Genomic DNA, 25028 nt, shown 5'->3' on the forward strand with positions numbered 1-25028 from the left:
GTTGGACGTTAGTAAACTAATAATTTTATGCATCCATATTTGCCTTAAATGGAATTATATATACAATATTAATGAATAACACCTAACATTAATTATTGAAAAATGTCATGTGTGTATGCTTCAGTATTTGAAGTACAGAAAATTACCCCAGATTGCCATTCTCATTTTGGGGTAGCAGTCATCAGAACTGCTATCCCAGTCAGATTCCTCTTGCTTTAGCTAAATTTGCCCAAGTTACCGATCTTTTACCCACCCCTTTTATTTCTATAAACTACCCTGATGTTCATATTGATTTCGTCTCTGGAAGCTTGATTAAGTCGATGTTACCCCTTGAAAATTAAAAAAATTACCCATTTTATTTTCTTGCTATTACTAACTGCTTTTACCAACAACAGTATGTTGCACCTGTTGTAATTTCTTTGTTAGTGTCAACGTCGACTGGGAACAACAAATACGTGAAAACCAGATGGTCAGAATTTTTTTTTGTTTTTTATTTCTTTTCATCATAATCATCCTCTCCTCCTATGTCTATTGATGCAAAGGGCCTCGGTTAGGTTTCACCAGTCGTCTCTATTTTGATTAAATCAATACTTCTCCATTCATCATGTACTTCACTTTAATAGTCCTCAGCCATGTAGACCTGGGTCTTCCAACTATTCTAGTGCCTTGTGTAGGCCAGTTGAAAGTTTGGTGAACTAATATAATCTCTCTTTGGGGAGTGTGAAGAGCATGCCTAAACCATCTCCTTCCACCCCTCACCATGATCTCATCCACATATGGCACTCTAGTAATCTCTCTTATAGTTTCATTTCTAATCCCGTCCTGCCATTTAACTCCCAATATTGTTCTGAGTGCTTTGTTCTCAAATCTTCAAAGTCTGTTGGATATTGTTTCATCGTTATACCATGACTCATGTCCACATAGGAACACCGATCTCACTAAACTGATGTATAGTCTGATTTTTATATGTAATTTTAGGTGATTTGATTTCCAAATTTTACTTAACCCAGCCATTGTCTGATTTTCCTTTTTTCCAATCTTTCATTAACCCCAACTTATAAAGATCCTGTATTAGAGATTATAGTTCCTAAATATTTAAATGACTCCACCTCATTAATCCTTTATCCTTCCAATGATATGTCATCTTCTATTGCATATTTCGTTCTCATCATCTGTCTTTCTTCTATTTATCTTGAGCCCAACCTCATGTGATATTTCATGCATTCTGGTAAGCAAAATTTGCAAATCCTTTGGTATTTGGTATTCTGCTAATAAGGACAGCGTCATCAGCATACTCTAGGTCAGCTAATTTCCTGATATCAATCCAGTCCAATCCTTCTCCACCATCCTCAACTGTTATATGCATTACAGAATTCATGAGGAGGATAAACAACATAGGTGATAACACATTCCCATGGAATTCTCCACTGTTCACTGGAAATTAATTTGATAAGACAACTAAAATTAACTTTGCACTTGCTATGCCCATAAACAGACTTAATCAAATTTATATATTTAAGAGGAACTCCATAATAACTCTGGAATCTCCACACAATTGGCTGGTGCACACTATCAAAGGCTTTTTCGTAGTCCACAAATGCCATCAAAAGTGGATTCCTATAATTTACATGTTGCTGTACTACATGTCTTAAAATGAAAATTTGGTCTGTACAACTTTTACCTTTTCAGAATCCTACTTGCTCATCTCTTAGCTTTTCATCAATCTTTCTTTCTAGTCTGTTTAGAATGAACATACTATATATTTTCAAGACTACTGGCGAAAGTGTGGTGTGTATTTACAATCAGTAAAATCTACTTTTTGTCATTTTCACCAATACTCCCAGCTCCCATTCATCAGGTTTTGCCTCTTTACTCCCCATTTTACAAAATAATCTTGTAAGTATTCTAGAAGTCGCTTCATTTTCGGCCAATGTCATCTCAGCAGTTATTTTATTGTATCCAGGGGCTTTCCATCTCTTGATTTTTTTAATTACAGCTTCAACTTCAAATACTGTACATTGAATTCATTCATGGGCACATCAATATCTTCCTCAGCTTCAGGTATATCAATCAAATTATTCCCTTCATATCTCTTATTCAGGTCCTCACTAAAGTGTTCCATCCAACGTTACCTTTCTTCATCTTCTGTTGGTACAACAGATCCATCTCTCTTTTTGATGGGTATATGCTTCCTCTTCTTACACCATAGCCACTCCTGAATTCATAGCTTTTTCAACCTCATCTGCTTTTCTGTCTAAATATTCTCCCAGTCATTCCTGGTTTTTCTTTTGACTTCACTATCAATACTGGAATACTTAGCATGCTCTACCTTGTAATTTTTGTTACTTCCTCAAAAACTTTCAACAATCAATTTCTGTCTTTGTCTCCTTTTTATAGTATCCCAAGTATCATTTGATATTCATGGTTTTCTCCTTGTAACTGTATGTCCTAAATTTTCACTACCAGCTGACTGATTCATGTTCTTAATATCACACCATTCTTGATTAATTGTCTGTTCTTCATCTCTTGAAGTCTCTAAAACTGCAAATCAATTCCTAGATTTAATCGCAAAGGTTTCCGTGTGCTCATCTTCTAAAAGCTTAGTTATATTCCTGACCCCGTCACTGCACCTCCTAAACAAAAACCTGTTATGCGAGTTGGTTTACCAAAGAAATGCTATTTGTGGGTAATCAAGGGGGAGTATTCTTTATTAACTTTACTTACTACCAATTTTATTAGTATTCATCAATTTTTAATGGGCTTCCCTGCTAGATGTGTTAGCATCCTTACATAGGAAAAACACTTTCAAGTCCTGAAGACTTCTCTAGATACAATATAAAACTTATAATTTGAGCAATATGTAATTAGTGACTGTCATCAAGCCCAAGTCAATACAGAGACTGAAAGACATTGGTTATTACCATTAACAGTTAGATTGTCTCATTACAATACTAGAGGCATAACTGTATTGAAAAGGAAGAAAACTGTAATTTATTTTAGTTTTGGGTAAATGTCGACAAAACTGAGCTTCAAGAGAGAAGCAATATGAACAACATAGGAGTTTATAGAAATAATATATGATATAAATTATGTTTTCTTTCCATAGAAACCAATTTATTTATATACAATGTGCCCTCCTTTCCAAAAGGCCTTACTTTTCCATCCTTGGTTCACAAGAGAATGTGCGGTGTGTGTAGGCATGATAAGATTAGAACTAATGCATGCATAGTGGATTCTAAGATGATGGCTTTGGAATTCTAGGCATGAAAATAGGGGTCTGTAATTAATTGCTTTTAATATAAGAATAAAATTCTAAAAACATTTCCATATAAAAGATATGAGTATTAAAGGATATGGAAGTGAAGGATATGAAGTTGATACAATAATGTTTTTTTTTATGACAAATTCAAGGTTAAGATATCCTGATGCATACGTTTATGATTGAAACTATGTGGACCTCAGTTTATGAGAGATTCCTAATTTATTAAAACATGCCTATGTATTATGCTTTCTTTGAATGGCTAGTCTATTTATGGTAACTTTGTTTTCTGTAATGTAAGAAGTTTTGTCTAATAGTTCTTAAGCTGCAGATTTTCAGCAATTTTAGCTTGTTTAATATTTATTATACCTTACATGTTCAATACAACTTCAGCTTGGCTGTATTGGGAATATACTATCATAATTCTTTTAGCCAGCATTATAGCTTTTTTAATGTCTGTTTTTCATTCTTGATGATTCAAAGTGTAATGCTAGTATTTAGTTTTGGACCAATCCTTATATTGTTTCCCTTAATTCCAATATCCTTTCGAAATAAGTTTTTATGTGTGGGTGAAAAGTAGTGATTTATAGCTAATTTAAGGTTTTCACTTTAAAGAATTGAATTACAATATATATGACTGATTTTGGGTAATAAGTCCACGTTTTTTTTTTTCTTATCTTTTGAATAAGTTTACGGTACTCTACATTATTAGCAAAAATGTTAAATCTTGATAAACTACAGCTGAATTATTGACTTTATAGGATGCATTGATCATTTCCATTTCATTTACTATTTCCAAATTATTTACATAAATTGAGCAATAATATGATTTCACAAAAGTATGGTGTTAGAATTATAGATTAAAAATAAAATATTTATGGATATGGTTCAGAATGGCCTATCACTTTAATGTATCAAATTATAAATGCAAATTTTGAATCTTTGAGCCTTTTGGCCGATAGAGGTACAAAATTTTACACTATTGAAATCTACTAAGAATATATATTCAAGTTCAAATTGAACATCTTAGTTGGGCCGTACTGATTTAGGATTTTATTGCTGGGTATGGTATTTTTTTCATTGTGGTTTCATGGAGTACTATGCAGTTAGTACATTATTAAAAATGGAATATTCTTTCTTGCAAGAATTCTAGTACTGTACTTGGGGAATTTTTATGCAGATTATCTTCTGTTTTAACTTGAAATTAAAGCATATTTGACACCAATTAAGAAACATTTGAATATATTTTAATATTTAATGATGCTATACTAGCTCATGTTTTATGCAAAGTAGTGAGAGTATGTGTTCAAGATTGAAGACATAACATGTATAATTTAAAAAATGCTGTCTTCAATTCAGTCTGGAACAGTCTTATTTACAGCATAGTGCTGTCAAACATCATGTAACAGTGCTTATCATTTTTAGCAGTTGAAGTAACTCCAGATACAAGTAGACAAGCACCAAGTCAGAAAATTGTATTTCATATGGTCTTTCATGGCAACTGACTCTTTACCCGTTTCAGTATCCAGTGGAGGTAGGCTTGAATTTGGGCATTTATTTCTAACAGGAGCAGTTTTGTACCTCTCCTCTTTTGCCAAATGGTAAGATCACACAGTATCTAACGTATGAACCATCACATAACTATGAGTTAATGTATGTAATGCAATCGTTCAAATGAATTTGTTTTGCAGTATATATGTTAGATGAGATGCACCTGAATTAGAAGAGTATTGTTTCTGGTTTCTAATTGGAATACACAATCTGATGCTCTTAAATGCCTACTTTGAGTGCAATGTATTATTATTGAAAAGTATTTGTTCTGTCATCTTAGGTAATATGACCACATTGATTATCTTGTAAATAACAGTGTTAAATGACTGTTCACTTTTGAGTCTGCATATGGGGTTACGTAGCTGTCCGATGGGGCAAGAAAAGTAAAACATGATTATGCTTTATGAAGCTTTATCATTACCATTACTATTATCATGGCTGTCATTCAGATATTAGTATTTGGAATTAGTTTATGTATCAGCAACAAATAATAATATTGTAGAGAATGTCAAATGGCATAAATTTCTCTATCAATATCTTTTTCATATATCAGTTTGATATATGAAGAGGAGCTCTTATTTAAACTGTGAGGTTTAGGGAATACGGATTATATATTGGTTAGCAATGAATTTTTTCATTATCTTCTCAAACTTTATGTATAGTTGTAATAACTAATGCTTCTAGTATTAGTGGAGATATTTGCATTTTCCCCAAACTATTGACAATTTACCCATTGTTTAAACTATCTTTGGAGAATGAGCATCAAAAGAGGTTACTGCACCTTACTGCATTTGGGTTACCATAGGTTTAATAATTTCATGCAAGGCTCAATTCTCACGTTCCATTACATACTTCTTTGACCTGAAAGCATCTTGATTAGGCCAAGCATGTACGGTAGAAGCTGATAAAATTAATGTAAAACATACACGCTTAATTTTTACTTTAAAATGTTTCTTAACCGCACAAGGGTAATTAACATAGAGAGATATGTTGATTTCCATTTTCACAAGGTTATTGTTATCTAGTTATCAAGTAGAAATTTTCACTTTACCTTATTATTATGTTCTTGTTTTTAAGCTGAGGACACTATTTTTGTAGGGGGCCTTAATCATGAGATTAAGTATCCTTGTATACATTTGAGACAGTTCATCATCTTTACCTCAGATCAAGGATGGCTGTTTAAAGTCAATTATTTTTAAACCAAATTTTACATTTAAAGATTTTTTATCAATATGAAATGTAACTAGGTGAGGTGAGGTTATCTGCTGTCTATCCTGTATGGTGTGATATAAATATGAGAGGAAGTCATACGATCTTGTAGGTCTGAGTTATGACCACATCACTGGTATTGTATCAGGATGTGTAATATTCTTAAATTTCATGAATCTTACCTCCAGGTTACAGCACTTGTATATTTGAAATGCAGCGACCTTGAAATTTAACAAAAGGAAAGCATTTATTTATCCTCTCCTCTGTGGAAGCCTGAGTAGAAGCTCTTAACCCAGGGGAGTAGGCCTAGAAGCTCAAACAGCCCCTCCCCCACCTCTTAGTCTTCACAATTTCTTTGTCAATAGGAAAAGCAAGATTTTAAGAACATGATACAGTGAATTACTTTTATGAAACTCTTCTGATGATAATGCTTCACTCTCAAAGCTTGGTTTTATACTGACTTTTACCCTAAAACAAAACATTTCTTGTTTTCTTTCCTTTCAGTACACTTATGCTCTTGGTACACTATTGAGATAATCTGAGAATTAATGGCAATAACTGCATCCTCTTTGCTTTTGTGTTTTTGGTTATTAGTGATGATAGATGTCTTCTGGATTTTTTAATAATTGCCGATAGAATTGTCCCAGGGAGTTATTGGTGGGAGATCATGTGCTTCCATTCTCTTTGTGTCTCATGCTGGAATGAGCTTCATAAGCTCTACCTCTTTTGCTCTGTTTTTTGTATTTTTAAGTAGACCAATGAATTTTTGAGTTAAAGCAGTGATTCTAGTCTAACCTGTCCTGTTTCAAGCCCTACGCTAACTCCTCAAGTTTTGCCAAGCAATTTAAGTACACCAGTCAGTTAGGGTTCTGATGGTGAGAATGTCTGACTGAATCAATCACCTCTACATAAGCCTCACACTTGCAAAATAGTTCAGGTCCTTCTGTCTAGAAACCCTTGCATTTCTATGTTCCAGTCTGTTCTTTGCAATCACTGGATTCAAAAATGGAAGACAGAACTGGTAGCCTGGATTTTAATATCCCTTCACTCTTTGAAGTAGCATCTCATGAAAACCACTTTGTTTGTATATTAATGGCATAAAATATCATATGGTTCCTGTACAACAGAAATGACCAATATTATATAAATAATTTAAAGCTTCAGTGGCAACTAAAAGGTTACATCATGGTTAGAATAGCAGTGAGCATTGGTCTAATATAGACTTGAGTTTTCCATAGTGTTGTTAACATAGGCGCTACTACAGTACTTCAACTGCTGAAAAAAGTCACTTTCCTATTGCAAGGGAAAAGGTTACTGTTAGAAGTAAGCAAAGTGGAAAGGCTGTAGTTAAATTCTTAAAGGATTCACCAGGCTAGAAAATAATGAGGTAATTTCCATATTTTAAAAAACTAATTTCTACTTGGCCGAGCTCTAAATTGGTAATCGTTACAAAAAAAAAAGTCTTTTGCATTATTAGCAGCATCTATTAAATATAGACAGATATGCGTAGCCTAATATAATTACTCATTAGAACAGCATAAGAAGACAACTTAATCCTGCACTAATCATTTAGTAAATAAAACTGAAGGGTACCTGTGGAGTAAAGCCAGAACCCAAACCTATGGAAAAGAGACAACAGTTAATCAAAGGCCTCAAATAATATAGATGGTATGAAATTACGAGGAAGGCAAATCTAGACCAATGGCCAGACAAGTTCATCCTTACGGTCTAGTGCAGAAATCCTGTGATGGGTGGTATCTGGAGGGGAGGGTATTTATTTTTCTAAGATTGAGAAGTTCATGTTTTGTAACAAGGATCAAAATAATAGTTTTTATCAATATAATGTTTTTTGACCGGGTTCAACTTGCGGTTGTTTGGAAGGAAATCTTTCAATTTAGCCATTTTATTATTCAAAGGTAAGATTCATGGAAATAAACAGTATTTTTATTGTAAAATCTATTATTTATGTTTGAATCATAATAGGTACTCGTTTTCCTCCTCCACTTAATTGGTGGTGATAATTTTAGTATTTAGTTCTCAAAACTTAGATTAACTGATATAAGAGTTACAGATAGCTGAGTGACCCAGTTCATGGGATGACCTATAGGGAACATGGTATGTTGGTCCTGTATTAGCTGGTCCAGGAAGAGCAAAGATGACATAGAGATATGTTTATACTTTTTTTTTATGTATTTGAAAGTGGCAAAGTTTGTACTTCTGAAAGAGTAGCTTATGATTTGAAGTATAGAAATGATTTTATGATGAAAATTCTGCTTTTTGTATATTTTGATCATTTGTTCCATATATTTTTCTTTTTACAAAATAGTAAATGTTCTATTTTAGATATTTTCCTAGTTTTCTAAAGATTTAAAGCATTCATTTACCATTTTTTTTTTTTTTTTTTTTTTTTTTTTTTGCTGGATCTGCCTGAATACAATATTATTAGAATTGATGCTGGATTTTATTGTAAAAGCATACGACATTTCCTCTCTCATATTTCATGTATAAATCCATTATTTTGTGGCAAAGTTCATTGCGTTATTGAAGACAAGAAAATAAAACGAACTACCTTTATACTGATGCTTGTCTTTCAGAAATTTTTAAGCAAGAAACTATAAATACTTAATACTGGCAGGGTTAGGAATTGTGAAAAACTAAAGTTTTATAAATGGAAAGCTATTTAAGGGAAATAAAAGTTTTGGGGGCAGTTTTCTTAACTTCGAATATGTACAGTAGAAATTTGTGTTTATGTGCATAGTGTACTGTATTCATACTACACATATTTTTTTTTTTATAATTCATAGGTTATAACATTGTGCATGAAAGTTTTGAAATGAATTAATGATAATTAATTTTGTCTGCACTTATCCTTGATCAATTATGCCAAAATCCAGATGTAGTCCATATATATATATATATATATATATATATATATATATATATATATATATATATATATATATATATATATATATATATATATATATATATATATATATATATATATATATATATATATATATATATATATATATATGTATGTGTGTATATATATATATATATATATATATATATATATATATATATATATATATATATATATATATACTATCATTTGTAAAAATTTCAGTATTGTAGTGAATATTTGAAGAAAAAAATAGTTGAATTACTAGATTTTCTAATTAACTCATGAAACCGAATGTTTTAATTGATTTTAAGGAACATAATTTGTCCACAGGTTAATCGTTGAATGAGTATTGTTACAATTCTATATTAAGAGCGACAGTCTTTTTTTTTTTTATAGCATCTAAAGTATACTGAAAATTAGTAACGAAAATTAAATGTACCCAAAATATCTGACTCATGAAAGTAATAAATGAGAGTTTTTGGCCTTACTGAGCTATCTATTTAGTTATGTAATGCCTGTTTTGTTATTTGAATTTTTATGAACAAACCAGATAATCGAACGGCATTTATTGCAGCAGATGTAAATCATAGGTGAGGTTGAGACCTTGAATGATGCCTAAAAAAATGGCTATTCAACTAGGAACTTTTTTTCAGTGTCTAGTGTTTATATTAGAAGCAAGATTCTCCAAGCCACTCCTTTAAGATAGCTATAATAGAAATAAAGTGAAGAGTTGTATTATTTTTTTATTTTTTCTATTAAAATTAAACTGGTAAAATCAGACCCTCATTTATTTAAACTGCATAGGAAAACAACAAAATCAGGAAAACATGAGTCGCAAATAATACAAACACTGTCACATTAACTTTTAGCAGCAAGGGTGGAAAAATATGGATCCTATACTGTGAATTATTTAGATTCTACTTTGGTGTGCTGGAAAAATATTTTAGTTAGATCTTTCACAGGATGTTTGATACTTAGACAAAATTTACATGATAATGAGTTTTTCTTTCTATGTAGGAAACCAATAAGGCAGAGGAACATTTCTCCAAGGTTGAAAACCTAAGAAGGTAGAGAGAGCCAAAAATACAAAAATCAGTAAACTTTTCCTCTTTTAGAAATCAATTCCAAATAAACTAATGGTCCAAAGTAGTTTGGGTCAAGTTGACGTTTCATCCATTAGTCAATACTGAATATTAGGCTGTCTCAATTGTCATATCAAGGAGTTGTGGTTCTTTTTCTGGGCAAGATACTGTAACATTAGTATTGACTAAAATTTGAGCAGAAAATTTATCAACAGTTTTTGGTACTGTTCTGTATTCATAATTTCAGTATTACAGGATTTGAAGCGACAAGAGAATCACTCTGTGACATACAGTATATCAAGTAACGTAGTAACATACAATGTTATTGAAGAAAAGAATCAAGAAAATAAGTTTTATAATTAGTAGCAAAAATGTATTTTTGTTGAATTACATACATTACTGTATATAGTTTTATGATGAATGTAAAATCATCATAAAGTGTTGATTTGAAAAAAATAATCGCAGTGTTTTTTCAAAGATACTAATTAAATTGAAAGAGTTCCAGGAAAAAAAATCCTAAAAGAATCCTCGAGAATTTTATTTTTAGTAAGCTCTGGTAATATGCACCAAAGTTATTACTGTGAATCTTGGAATGCTGACTTTTGTTACAAGTTCTATAAATTCATGGTTTTTTAGGATGAATATTTTCCTTAACCAAGATACTGTTCTCATTTTCTGGTAACACTGTTGGAAAGCAGAAATACTTCTGTGAATAACTTGAATAATAAATCATCTGTACAGTAGTGACTTTTATGATTCAATGCTAATTAACTACAGTTCATATTTTCATAAACATATTTTTGGTTCATTTATGAATCAAAGACAATAAAAATGTTACATATAATGCATTAGACAAAACATGGTAGAGGTTGTTTGTAATTGATAAACCAGTGCAATTTTTATGGTGAATAGTGAAGACTTAATGTCCAATTGTTGCGAAGTACTGAGTGTGTTGCATTTCATGTGAAAACAAGTTACAAGTTTACAGTCTGTTAAATTTTTTATTTATTATAAATTTGGTGAAATTATCATATATGGTGATGGGTAAAGGAGCCAAGTACTGCTTTATGTGGAGATTGCCTTTTTAATTGTTCATTGATGTCTAGTACTTGATGTCAGTTACCACGAACTTGCAACCTATATTTTGGTAGTTTTTAGATAAATCCATATTGAAGTCTTGCTAATTCCCTTATTTTTTGTCATTTTGTATCATGATTGTCTTGAAATTTCCTGAGTTTAATACTGTATGACATCAATGGAAGCATGTTATTTTGATGTAATAACTGGTAAAAAGATATGATAGTAATACAAGCATGTTCAATTTATTTTTTACTTGTCAAGTTTGACTGTAAAGAATTAATTTCTTTGAATGACAAATGTATTTTCCATAAATAAGTTAGCAAAATTATATCAGCATTATATTTAAAAGGGAGGAAGATTGATTTTATTAGGATGATTATCCACAAAGGTATGAAATAAATGTGAATATTGTATTGAAAAGATGTTAATGCATCACTGTACCACTGATCTCTATATGAACTGGAGATTTTGGCTTCTGTATTTGGATTATTTCATGTTATCTTGAGTTCTATTAGTTGCAAAGATATTGACAGGAGTTTTATGTTATTTCTGGTTATGTGCATCACATTGAAATGTAGATCACGATAGGTGATACAGTATGACTATAATTTATTGTTGGCTGATTAGCCTCCTAGTTAATTGTTATCAAACTCATATGGCAGTAAATACATTGAAATTTATGTAAAAATCAGTGGTTTATACAGCAGTTCTAGGAGTATGAAGTAATTATGCAGTTTCCAGTAAAATGTTCAGTACAGTAATTAGAATTGCATATTGCAATACCAAAAAGAACACTAAACGGGTGAGATGTTTTGTAAAGCTATGAATTATTGGCATGGCATTTGTTACCTTTAATGAAGGGGGTTGCTATGACACTTGGCTATAATTGTATATTTAGGAGGTACTGTAATAAGTCTGCATGCAATTTGAATTGAGTATAGTAGCATGGATGTAATTATACTGTTGTCGCTTTTGCTGTTGTGTAGTGTTGGTAAAACAGGGCTTGATGCTTAAAATATGGCTGAAATAAGGCCTTGATTTTTGTGAGAGATATGGCTAGATGTTGCTAAGGTGTTTTGTTATGCAATTCTTTGGAGAGTTATAAAAGCTTTCTTTTAGTACTAAGTTAAATGAATGGAATTTGCTTTACAGAATTTGCTATGGTTACTTATATGAATTAGCTACAGACATTAAGCTAAATTCTTTGCATAATTAATTTTGCTCTCATTTTAATTCTGTAACTCAAGTAGGATATATTAATTACAGTAATATTTTTCAGTTTCGTAGACATCTGTTTACAGTATAAAATTGAATTAATCAATGTCACGTAACTAATATCAAATTTTTCTTCCTCTCGGTTTACCTTGCTAAACAACAGACAAGCTAGATGGCTCATTTAGTCGATCCCGATCATCCAGTATTAGCAGCCTTGAAAACATTAGTAGTGAAGCAATACAGTGTCTGGCCTTTGCTGACTCATATACAAAAAAAAATGGTAAGGTTTACAAGTTTCTCAATTTCTCTTTTTCAAGTTCTGTGCACAACTTGTTCAATTACCGTAAAGTTATACTTTTTTTATAAATATGATTAAATTAACCATTATTGTTGTTCTAACAAGGCTTATGAGATCCCTAGTTCACACTGACAGCAGCCGCTATAGGGCGTAAAAGCCAACAATCTTGGTAAGAAAATCAGGATTTAAAATATTGTTCAGCGAACAACAACAAGGTACGCTATTGAGCTGCCTGTAAAATTCTCTCCAAAGAAAGATTTCTAGAAAAAATAGAATAGATGTGGGTGTACTCCTAGTATCTTGAACCAAAAATCATTCGTTCTGAAGGAAGGCAAAAGAGACAAAATCATCATATTCTCCCAAAGCCTACCCTAAAAGATTGCACCTCAAGGACTGACCACCATGAGGAACTTAGCTTTTCCTTAATCGTTACACACACAAAGGATGATACAAACTTGGAAACCCTTCTATACTCCACTAGTCTTCAAAAAAAGGTTAGATATTCAAAAAGGGATTTGGAAAAGGAAAAACATATATTTGGGGAGGTGCTTTGTGGTCTCCAAAGACTTTCCTGCAGTCTCCAAAGACCTTAATGTGAAAGGCTAGAACAGGAATTCCAATAAAACATGAATACCAAAGAAATATTGATTTCCCTGCTCTAGGGCCAGTGTATCAACATGCAAAGCATGGACTTAGTGTGTATAAGGGAGACCTTTGAGTTCAGGCACTTTAGAACTCGATACAGCACTCCAGTTGCTGAAATTCATGTGCTATGAGTGTGACGTCATTATGACATTATAGGCCTCATAGAGAGGAACCATCATCCCAGTTGACTGCCAGGATACAAGTGCATCAATTAGCACCCAACCACCATCCAGGAATAACCAAATGAAAAAAAATTACCATACTCCCCTCTGCGAGGCTAGTGGGGATGGAGGGTTCTGGAGACTGCACAGCACTGCCCAAATAATAGGTTTTTCCTTCATCAAAAACAGTTTTGTGAATTCAACAAATGGAATGGCGAAAGGAGCACATTTCTCTCCAGACCTAAGTTCATAATGGATAAGAGTCATTGCATAGAGAATTCTTGAGAAGGAACCCCCTCCCTCTTGAGGAAACAGACAGCTACTTGGTTGCATATAAATATCTTTATATGGAAGTTTATTCTTGTACTGAGCCTCGTCAACATGGGAGTTTGTTCTTGTACCGAGTCTCTCCAACATCAACAACACCACCATTAGTTCCAAAACATTTTTCTGAAATGCTGCAAAGTGGATGACCTCTCAAACCTGAGTGGAATGCATCTGTATGAAGCATTATGGTAATCTGGGAACCAATGGGACCGACAAAGAAATGTCCTTTGATTTCATCCATGGCTTGAGAATTCTTGTGTAATGATCAGGCAACTGAGCCTTAAGGTCTTTAAACCCCTTCACATCTACCCTTCTCTACACCCAATTGAGATTCTTCAACCTGGTCCTTAACAGCGGGTCAACTATTGGTGCAAACTGGAGGAGGATCAAAATCTAATTCAGTTGCTGCCTGCTGGAGAAGCAGGTTGAAAGAAAAGAATATGACCTTGCTTAGAATTCTTTGCTGAGATGCTTTTGTTAGGCCTAGTGTGACTTTAACCTTATTCCATTGAAGATATAGCCACTCAAATATCTTTCTTGAAATTAGTCTTTTGAAAATTTGATCAGGAAACCTAGGTCCTGAAGAACATGCAATACTTAATTTGTGGATTAGAGGCATAATTCTTTTAAATTGGCTATGATTTGATCACCCTGCCACTGCAGGAGTTTGACCACTACATTTGCTTGCTTTGTAAACACTCTTCGGGCAATATTGATACCAAATGGCATTGCTTTGAACCCCTGAGCCAAATCCACTGGTAAGGTGAAAGTGGTGAGTAATAGGGATGTGCCAGCAAGCAACTTTAAGATTAATATTACTGGTCCAAGCCCCTCAGAATAGTTAATTGGCACACATGCAGGATGGTCATCATTTTGAATGAATCCCACCTGATGTGTTCGTTGAGGCGAGACAAGTCGAGGATTACTCTTCTCTCTGGGGAGTCTTTCTTTGGTATGCTGAATAGTCTACCCTGGAATTTCAGAAACCTACACCTTTCTATGCCTCGTTTTCCAGCATCTTGCTTACAAAGACTTTGAGCTCCAGGGTCCTGGTCTGATGAAAGTTGAGGCTAGGAGTCGCCTTTGATATCTACAACTTTTTCCAGCATCTTGTTTACAAAGGATTTGAGTTCCTGGGTCCTGGTCTCATGAAAATGTGACTAGGAGGAGGTTTTGAGATCCACGACAAACTGAGACCCCTTATTTTCATACACTACACCCACCAAGAAAAGTTCCAAAGTTCTCAGAAACATTAGAGACAACTCCTAACCCAAAGCCCATCTAAGATGCTCTGCCTTTATGTAACTTACCAGCTCATCTGTTTCCCTTGAAATATGTCTAATGGCCTCCCTTTGCTCTATAAAAACCATCATCTGCTCCAGAAACCCTTATGTACATCAGAATAAATATTAATTCTTCAAGTTGAATTAAAGTGGTTGATCCTTGCTTGTTATGGTATTAGAGGAAATAATGATGAATAAAGCAGCCAGAACTTAAGTCTGTTAGAACTAGGTTAGATATAACTGGTCATGTGATTTTCAAGCAAAAACAAAACCCAATATTCTTATGGAATGACAAACGTGATGGAAAAATTAACCTAGTAATAACAATTTAAAAAATAAAATTATTACATTTGTAATTTAAAAAGAATTTAAAGTGCAATTCATTTTTCTCTGTAAAAATTTTTCATGCACACATGATCCTTTAATATTTAATGAATATCCCACCGTTCAATTGCCGTTTACAGTATGGTGAATGTAATTTAGCATGCAGTAAAACTTCTACTGTATGTATAATGCATAAATGTATAATTTAAACTATCACAAAAGAACTCCTCAAAACAAATCTTTTAAAGAAATTTTGGTAACACTACAGACTTTGTCTATTCTGGAAGTTTTAGGGAATTGCATTTTGCTATAAGATAGCTGTTAATAAATAAAAAAAAAAAATATTTGACCCAACTGAGTGAGCATTTAAGAATTTAAGTACCCTTTTCCAGGTATTTGAGAATGAATTCTTTTACTATAGCAGATCAATGAGACTGGTAATCTTGAGATGAAAACCTTAAGGAGGATATTGTTTTATTTCATCAGAAAGGGCCTTAGATTAGCTTCGGTTAAGTCACATACTTGAATGTTCAGAATCAATAATGTCAATGAACATGTATTGTTCAGTGCTGCTACGTTTTCTACTCCCCACTTATTTTAATAAATAATCATTGAATGACTAGCAAAAATTATGTAGCTGCAGTACAGTAATAAATTTTACTTTTTAGGGTTGATGACGAGTAGTGGAAATGTTCCCCTTACTATTTATAACTTCTGTGGGTCGTCGGTCAATATTATGTTAATACGTTGTTAAATGATTTACTTCTGCTAGCTTTTGAAATTCAATTTGATTTAATTCAGTTTTTAATTTTTTCCATGTTCATATATTTCCAGACTCTCAGATGGCACCAACGTTATGGGTTGGTACAAGTTTAGGTTCAGTTATTCAAGTTATGGTTACTATACCTCCCTTAGAGACAAGATTATCAACACCAGCTACAGTTGTTCCAAGTGGTGAGTATGTAAAACTTCCTAGTATTAGAGCCCTGTTGTTAAACTTGTCCAGAATTATAATGAAAAGAATCATACATGACAATTAAATTTTCTCTTCATGCTATGAGAGGTTGGTATAAATGATGAATATATGGTGAGCCACTGCTTATTTTGGCATTAAAGAGGATGAATCGGTCGTGCATTACTAATTTCAAACTTTATTCACACATGGTATTTTACAAAACAAAACAGACTCAAGAGGGAAGAGTATATTGTTCCCACTGTATGACCTAGGTACATGTGTCTTTTCTAATTGCCAGAGAATTTAATTAAGACATGTTAGTCTAGAATCTTTGAACCTGTTTTTAATGTTTTGATCAATGAGAATAGTTATTAGGCCTGCCTCCCTTAATTTTACATCCCCATGAGGACATAGTCTTTTCCATTTGCATGTCCATTTCTTATGCTTGGGATTTTTCCAGTTTTTTTTTTTTTTTTTTTAGTAACTGGTTTGGACACATTTTCCATAAGCTAATTCACATCTTACTAAACTTTCTTCCTTAAAGTTACCTTATACCAGGAATAAGTTTATGTGGCTGGTATTTTGAAAAAGAAAGCCTTAACTTTTTTCATAGCATATCTCCTTTCTGTTTTATATATTTTCCATCCTGGCATTGATGAGCCAGTATTTACTGTTTGCCTTTCCACCTGTAGTAGTTTGGCTACTTGAGGTAGTAATTATTTTATATAATAATTTGACAATTTTTTAATCAAATTTTATAAAACTAACAATTTTTTTTATAAGTATTTCTCTTCCCTCCCCTCTAATTGTGTTTAAACATCTAGCTATGACAAAGCTTTATAGTGGTGAAATAAATGAGGAATAAATGACCATTCAATGTCCTGAAATTTTTTGGTTCGAATTTAATACATTTTGTCAAAAATTAATGCTTCATGAGTAAAGCCCGGAGTTAAGAGAATTTGAAACTTTTATATTCTAATTCCTTTGGTTTATATTCTAATTCCCTTGGTTTATGCTCTTTTGGGCTAATTTGTATGTAATGTAAAAATATTTTAAGGAATTCAACTAGTTATGTTTTTATTTCAGGTACTATATTTCGGTTGAAAGGATCTGTTTTGGCCATGTCTTTCTTAGACTGCAATGGAGCTCTGATACCTTATCAATATGAGTCTTGGAGAGATGCTAATAAAGAGAAAAAATTAGAAAGTAAGTATAGTACTGATATAATTTGTATGCTAGTTTTTTTATTTATACAGTATTGTCATTTTACAAGGTCCTTGTGAGAAATGTGGGATTTTATATTCTCTCATAGCTCTAGAGTTGTTCAGGTAATTTTTGTGTGCTGAAGCCTTAATTAAGAGCAAAATCTTGGGTGGTATTCCGCCCTGATGTTTGCTCTTGATGAATGTCCCTGTAACCACAGGCTTACGTTTTCCAAACAGGAAAAGTGTGCTAGTCACATGTACAATGAACCTATTGGATGGTATGAATGACTTTCCTCACATTTCATTGTTTGTAGTATTATCCAAACTGCCCTTTGGGAATCTCCACAGTTTTTTTGCTTGATAATTTTTGAGTCTTTATTCATAAAAATCCATGTTCATGAGTACCATATTCATTTTTTTAGATCTTTTATACATAATCACCCACCTTTCTATTTCCTCTCCTTTATTTTTTTTAAGAAATTATAACTTTATGAACTTGTACAAATACTTAACAGGTTTTGTCAGTGCCAGCTTCCTGTCAATATCACAGTCTTATTTTGCAGATTTACTTCCAGTTTACAGGAATTGTGAGGATAGTAGCTAGTGACCTACTTATGGGTCCATGGTGTACAGGCGTGATAGCATCTCTTTCTGTCTGGAAGACCAAATATGTTTGCCCAGGGACATTCAAGGCATGAATGAGGACACACGTGATTGATTAATTTTTGTTATGCAACTTCATATTTTTTTTTCAAATATAAAGTTTTTTTTAATTATTTATAGCACACCTATCAGACTGCTACAGACATATCGCTACATAAATGCCATATTGTGTCATCTATTGTAATTAAAACTTTAAAGGATTATTGCTTATGTGAATTTCCATCCATGGTTAACATGTTCTTAGATCAAATACTTTTTCCAGGAACACCCACAAAATCTTTAGTTGATAACAGAATGTCTCCCACAAACTCAGGAGAACAAACATGGGGTGACAGACAGTTTATTGTTATTGCCTCCGAAAAAGTTGCAAGAGTTGTTGCATTGCCATCCCAGAATTGTGTGTATAAACAAATAATCACAGAAGTTTCATTTGTGGTAAAAGGAGAAATTATTCAAATAAAAGGTAAGTTTTATTAGATTATTTTTTAGAGTTATGCACTCTTGTAACTTTAGATTCTGAAGATTAAAGTTGGTGATATACTGTACAGTACTTAGAATTTTATCAGTAGTGTCAAATATAACATGATGAAACTAGTAGCACTGTTTTCAATCCTGTGAACAATGTTTCATAGACAGGGCAAGAAAGATTCAATTTATCAATACAAACAATTGCCTTACATAGGTGTTAACTGCCTTCCCACTTTTGTTGAAGAATGTACATAATTAATTTAGACCTGCCAGATGTTGGAAAAAACACCCTAATAAAGTTAATTATTCTGCTTCTACCACTTGCTTTAATCAGAATGAAATACATTGTGGCAGGTTGTACAGGCAAACCTCACACCCTTGAATCTTCCTTATGGACAAAAGTCTTTTCAACACAATCTTTCCCTTTTCTATATCTTTACAAATTTGACTCTTGAACTGGAAGGATATATAAACTAAATATTATTAGTAAACCTATATTTACTGAAACTAACATTCAAAACATGATTCAAAATTAATATAAAAATACAAGATTGATACTATATATATAAATATTTCTATGCTTGTTTCGTGTTTGCCAACAGTTGGCATTGTCATGTTTCATATACTATTTGAAAGGACAATTTTTGTTCTTTTGCATGATATAAGGTAAAAATTAAAAAACATAAACATTTTGATATAAAAAAAAAAGCATAATGTAAATATAGTTACATAAAAATAAAATTTATTGTGTCTTTGCTATACAATGCTCAATTTTTTTCTAACAATATATTATCACTTATTAATGTATTACTGTATATAGAAAATCTAGTCACCTTTTTAATGCAATTTTAGTTTCTCTCTCTCTTCATTTCTTAGTTCGTTACGCTGTGAAATGTCAATGTAAGAAGGTTGACACATGTCATTAATCACCATACAGCATTTAGTATTTTGTAATCAATCATCAATAATCAGATTTACATAAAAATCATTGCTAATAACATGATACTATCCAGTATAGCATTAACAATAGTATTGATAATTATAGTGGTAAAACGGGAATGAAAACAAACAAATATTCATAACTATAGCTAACATATGTAAATATTCGGTGATAAACCCTTCACATAGAAATTTTAATTTTAAAGAGCTTAATACATACAGTGTTTAAGTAATATTTTATCATCATCATCTCCTCCTACGCCTATTGATGCAAACGGCCTCAGATTTCACCAGCCGTCTCTATCTTGAGCTTTTAAATCAGTACTTCTCCATTCACCATCTCTTACTTCACTCTTCATACTCCTCAGCCATGTAGGCCTGGGTCTTCCAACTCTTCTAGTGCCTTGTGGAGAGCCCAGATAAAAGTTTGGTTAACTAATCTCTCTTTGGAAACGTTAAGAGCATCCCCAGACCATCTCCCCCTTCACCATGATCTCATCCACATATGGTACTCGAGTAATCTCACTTATACTTTCATTTCTAATCCTTTCCTGTCATTTAACTCCTATTGCTCTTCAGTGGGCCTTGATCTCAAATCTACAAAATCTGTTGATTAGTTTCATTGTCATACCACGACTCATGTCCATACAGTAACACCAATCTTACTATACTGATATATATCCTGATTTTTATATGTAATTTCAGGTGATTTGATTTCCAAATTTTACTTAACCTACCCATTGTATGATTTATTTTTTTAAATCTTTCATTAAACTCAAATTCTAAAGATCCTATGTTAGAGACCATAGTTCCTAAGTATTTAAATGATTCCACCTCATTAATCCTTTCTCCTTCCAAGGATATTTCATCTTCCATTGCATATTCCGTTCTCATCATAATCACGAATACACACTCTCTCTCTCTCTCTCTCTTTCTCTCTCTCTCTCTCTCTCTCTCTCTCTCTCTCTCTCTCTCTCTCTCTCTCTCTCTCTCTCATAAAGAGGCAATTCAAATACAAAAACGAAGACATTGTACTATAGCTGTACACATCACTAGTAGGACCCCATCTAGATTACTGGGCTCAAAGTATTCAGAAGGATATAGATAGCCTGGAAGCAGTACAATCTAGGGTCACCAAACTAGTTCCAACACTAAGGCAATTTGGATATAAACTGAGGATGAAACGTTTGAACTTCTTTGATCTACAAACTCAACGACTAAGGGGGGACAGTTGATAGAGGCATTCAAACTTCTTAAAGGAATATCAAATGTAGATTACAACAATCTATTCACGCTTAGCACAAATCATTCCAGAGGTAATGGATACAAACTGGAATTGAAAAGATATAACGCCACTCAATGTGGCAATTTCTTTACATACAAAATATCAAATGCTTGGAATAGACTTCCAGCAGATGTAGTTAACAGTAACATGGTAAATGAGTTAAAAAATAAGTCTCTCTCTCTCTCTCTCTCTCTCTCTCTCTCTCTCTCTCTCTCTCTCTCTCTCTCTCTCTCTCTCTCTCTCTCTCTCTCTCTTGTATGCTTGAATAATTTTCTAATAGAAAATTTTTTATTTTTACGACGAAAAATAAAAAAAATTGAATTTATATTGAATTTTAAATGATTGGTGACTTCCTTATTTAACGAAAATTTTCTTTTTTTAAAAGAAAGCTTTTAGAATTACCATCACATGATGGCATAAATTGCATTCAATTATATTAAACTTTCACTTTTTATTTCTTATTATGAATCACCACAGTCAAACACAAAATTAAATTTCCCTTACCTCCGCCAAAGCCATCAAACCATTTTTATTTGTGACTGCTGGTGACCGCAGTATTTTTCACAAATTAAAAAGTAATTAGAAATATAGCGGAACACATTTCCTTTTCTGAGGTTTAAAGAGATTTCTTTTAAAAAACGTTTGAACTAATCCATTAACAAATAAGAAAGATAAGAGAGAGAGAAGAATAACCTTTCTTTATAGAACAAACAAATTGATGTAAACTTGTAAAAATAAAGTAGCCTGACCAGATGATTGTCAGTAGAGCTTGAGATACTAAAGCTCTCGGATACAGAAAAAATATCCATGCTTGATGCAGTAAGTTTGTTTATACGAAATCTGCATTGAATAGAATGAACACACACAGACTATTGTAAAAAATGTTGATAAAAAGGAAATAAGGATAATACTTAATAAGGAATGGTATAAGGAATAAACATAGACTGAAATGAATGATAAAGATGTGTAAATAATAGAAATAGAAAAAAACAAAAGAAGGAAAAATTTGAAATTAAATGTTGTACGATGTTTTACAGTACTGTACTTTATTATACAATTACTGTAGTAAAACCTACAGTATGATTAATGGACTATGTGAAAACAGTGTAACACGTAATTTGTGGTGTTAAGCGACTGCACGTAGGCAGTGGCAGTAGATTAGGGGAGCTAGAGTTCATTGACCCAAGGGCACAGATATTATGCAGTCTTTTACTTTTCACGAGTATCTTTGTTACGTAACCCTTGCAATCATGTAGGGCTGACTGCATGGACATGTGGAATGCATTGAGAGAATTTCCTCTTATTTCTTATGTGAAAAATTGTTATCGTATGCTGACCTAGGTTAGCCAAGTGATGAATGGCAGGAAATATTAAGTGATATAGTATTGTATAGGTGTATTCATAGTAGCTCTTTATCAGTGACACTAAGCCTCAGCATGTTGAAGTTTGTGTTTTGTATAAGGTGACCCTTATTTTAAGAGGATTTTTTTCAAAATTGGAATTCTGTCTTCTATAAGGTATCAATTTTTTAAAGAACTTCAGACAATTGAATAAAGTTTACTCATGTCATTAGAGAAAGAAACCATTTTAGAACAAGCCCGTTGGTTTGGTTAACCTACCTATGACAATTTTATTTGTAATTATTTGCTGTACACAGTATCAAACATAACAAGCCTAAAAAGTTAGAATATCTATTTGGTACAAGTGATAGTAAAGAATCTACTTTCATCAACAATGATGATCTAAAGTTTTTATTCCCCTTTACAGATAGTGTTTGTTTAGTATGTTATGTGGCAACTGGTCATATATCAGTCTTCAGTTTACCGAGTCTTCGGCAGATGATATATGTGGACTTTCTTCCTTTAGTTGATTTAAGGTAAGGCTTTACTGTAATTAAGGTAATGTAGTATTTTAACTATAATTTTTGTTTGAACTATATTGTACATTTCTAATTTTTGTTTTTTTTTAACCAAGTGGATTTTTTTATTTATAACATTAGATATATTGCATCTGTTTTAAATGTAGGTTCAGGAAGGCTACTGTATACGTGGCTGTATGTGGCTGGCTAACTTTTTAAGAAATTAGTGTATATGGCTTTCTTGCCTCATCAAATGTAATCGATAGATTATAGTAAAGGTAGTAAAACAAATATTGTATTTTACTGAGTTAGGTAGCACCTATTTTGTTTTAGTAATTCCTCATGCCCCCTGTTAACAGCAACAAGTGAGTATGATAGAATTATTACATTTAGATACACATTTACATTACAGTATATACACAAGCACTTGATTATTTATATGTATATTATAGAATTTAACCTGATTTATAGCTTGAGTCTGTATTTTCACTCCTGTTATACCAATAAGTGCAGAATCAAGTTTATGCTAAAGTACATTCAAGGTTTTGTTACTGAATGCCAGCACTGCTGTGCTAATTCACATTTGCAAATGCTTCATTAATATTGAAAATAAATTGCTCGCATGCTATGCTTTATGATATTCTTGTTGCAAATATATGATATTGGTATTCACTGGGAGCTGTGGAGGGCATAAGTGGCAACAGGCACTTAATCATTAATTAATGAATGATATAGTTTATAAAAGAATTATTGATCTGCAGATAATGCTACCAAAAGTGTGTGTTCAGTTAATACATGGTGATGAGCATCAACTTTGTAAAATAAGTCACTTATATAAAAAGTTTTATATTGAGTATCATATGTAACCTATAGCTTTTCTATAGGTTTTGGTTGTAATGAAATTCTTGACTTTTCCTCACTATTATATAGATTTTATCTTTTTTTCATGAATGCAAACATCTTGAGAAGTGGTTATCTGCTTCAAGAATCTTTTAAGATAGTGATAGTTTACAGTGTGGCCTTAAATCTTATGATATTCCTGAGTCTGTTCAGTAAATAATCGATCTTTGAAATTTGGAACATTATAAGGTAGATAGGGTGAGTTACTTCACAAAATATATATTGCTCAAAATATCATGTTCAAACTGTTGAATAATTTATTCTAGAGCTCTTCATCTTGGTTCTGTTATCTCGGAAACATTTCAAAAGTTATTTTTCAATATTAATCTTACCCGATAATCATGTAGCTGTCAACTCCGTTGCCCGACAGAATTCTACGGAAGGGATACGCCAGCGATCGCTATACAAGAGGGGGGTGTACTCACAAGCGCCACCTGTGGCCAGGTACTGCAGTACTTCTTGTTGACACCACCTCAATTTTTCCTCTGTCGTGCCTCCGGCTAGACCTACATGGATACGCTGTTGATTCTAGAGTTTTTGCTCACGATTTGGTGATGTATTTGCTCTAGATTTTAGCTTTCGCTATTCAGGAAGTTTTATTATTAGCTTAGCTAGCTTTTGGAATTAATTTGATTAATTATGGTGACGAAGAGAGTATGAACTCTCTTTCACCTTTAGATGGCCGACCCTTCCCTTAGACGGAAGTGTTGGTGTCTAAGAGAGTATAGACTCTCTTTCTTAATTTTGCTTAACAAAAGTTATAGATTTATTTTATATCTCTCCGCCTTTTATAGGCCTCTTCGATTAACTTCCTTTTTTATAAACTTATTAAAATTAATTTTTATATTTGTTTATATTCGACCTTTCCTAATACTAGGCGGTCTTTTCTTGTACCGAAGTTAATTAACATTGAGCCCGTCATTTCGGTTTTACCTGTTAACATATTATGCTATTTTAATGTTTTTGAAAGAATTTCTTTGATAGTCTCGTACTGTTTTCAAAGTGGAACTAACGTTTTGTTTTGTCTCTGCAGTTGTTGACGTTCAGAACGTTCAACTTGCGCTCTATCGTTACGATAGAGAGAGAATTTTCACGGTGTCACGTTGCAGTAAGAGTAAACCGTTTCTAGCGTTTTGTTCATTCTTTCTTAGCTTAATGGTTTTAATTCTAATAAAGGAACTTTTTATTTGGGAAATCTTTCAGTTTTTTTCCTTTAACAATAATATGTTTTAACGATATATATGATTGGGCTCTTCTCTCAGGTTCTAAGTCTAGAGAGAGAGAGAGAGAGAGATAGAGACGGAGGGAGAGAGAGGAGGATAAACGTTTCGTTCAAGCGAGTAACGTTGTTATCGTTTTTGCTCTTCTCCCTAGTCTCTTTAGGGGAAGAAGGTAAACGTTTCTAGAGTTTTA

The 25028-nt window shown here is 32.6% G+C and overlaps 1 protein-coding gene across 5 annotated transcripts in view; it reads left to right on the forward strand.

Moving 5' to 3' along the window:
• Positions 1-25028, forward strand: part of Tomosyn (syntaxin-binding protein tomosyn) — a 772563-nt gene that overhangs the window by 683065 nt on the left and 64470 nt on the right. For all 5 annotated transcript variants that reach the window (XM_068372633.1, XM_068372635.1, XM_068372636.1 and 2 more), the window contains exons 15-19: positions 12468-12584; positions 16177-16296; positions 17384-17503; positions 18428-18628; positions 22625-22733. In XM_068372633.1, coding sequence (XP_068228734.1) covers positions 12468-12584; positions 16177-16296; positions 17384-17503; positions 18428-18628; positions 22625-22733 — 667 coding nt within the window. The remainder of the gene's footprint in view (positions 1-12467; positions 12585-16176; positions 16297-17383; positions 17504-18427; positions 18629-22624; positions 22734-25028) is intronic.

Source organism: Palaemon carinicauda, chromosome 4, assembly GCF_036898095.1.
Source record: "Palaemon carinicauda isolate YSFRI2023 chromosome 4, ASM3689809v2, whole genome shotgun sequence".
In the NCBI taxonomy this organism is placed as follows: Eukaryota; Metazoa; Arthropoda; class Malacostraca; order Decapoda; family Palaemonidae; genus Palaemon; species Palaemon carinicauda.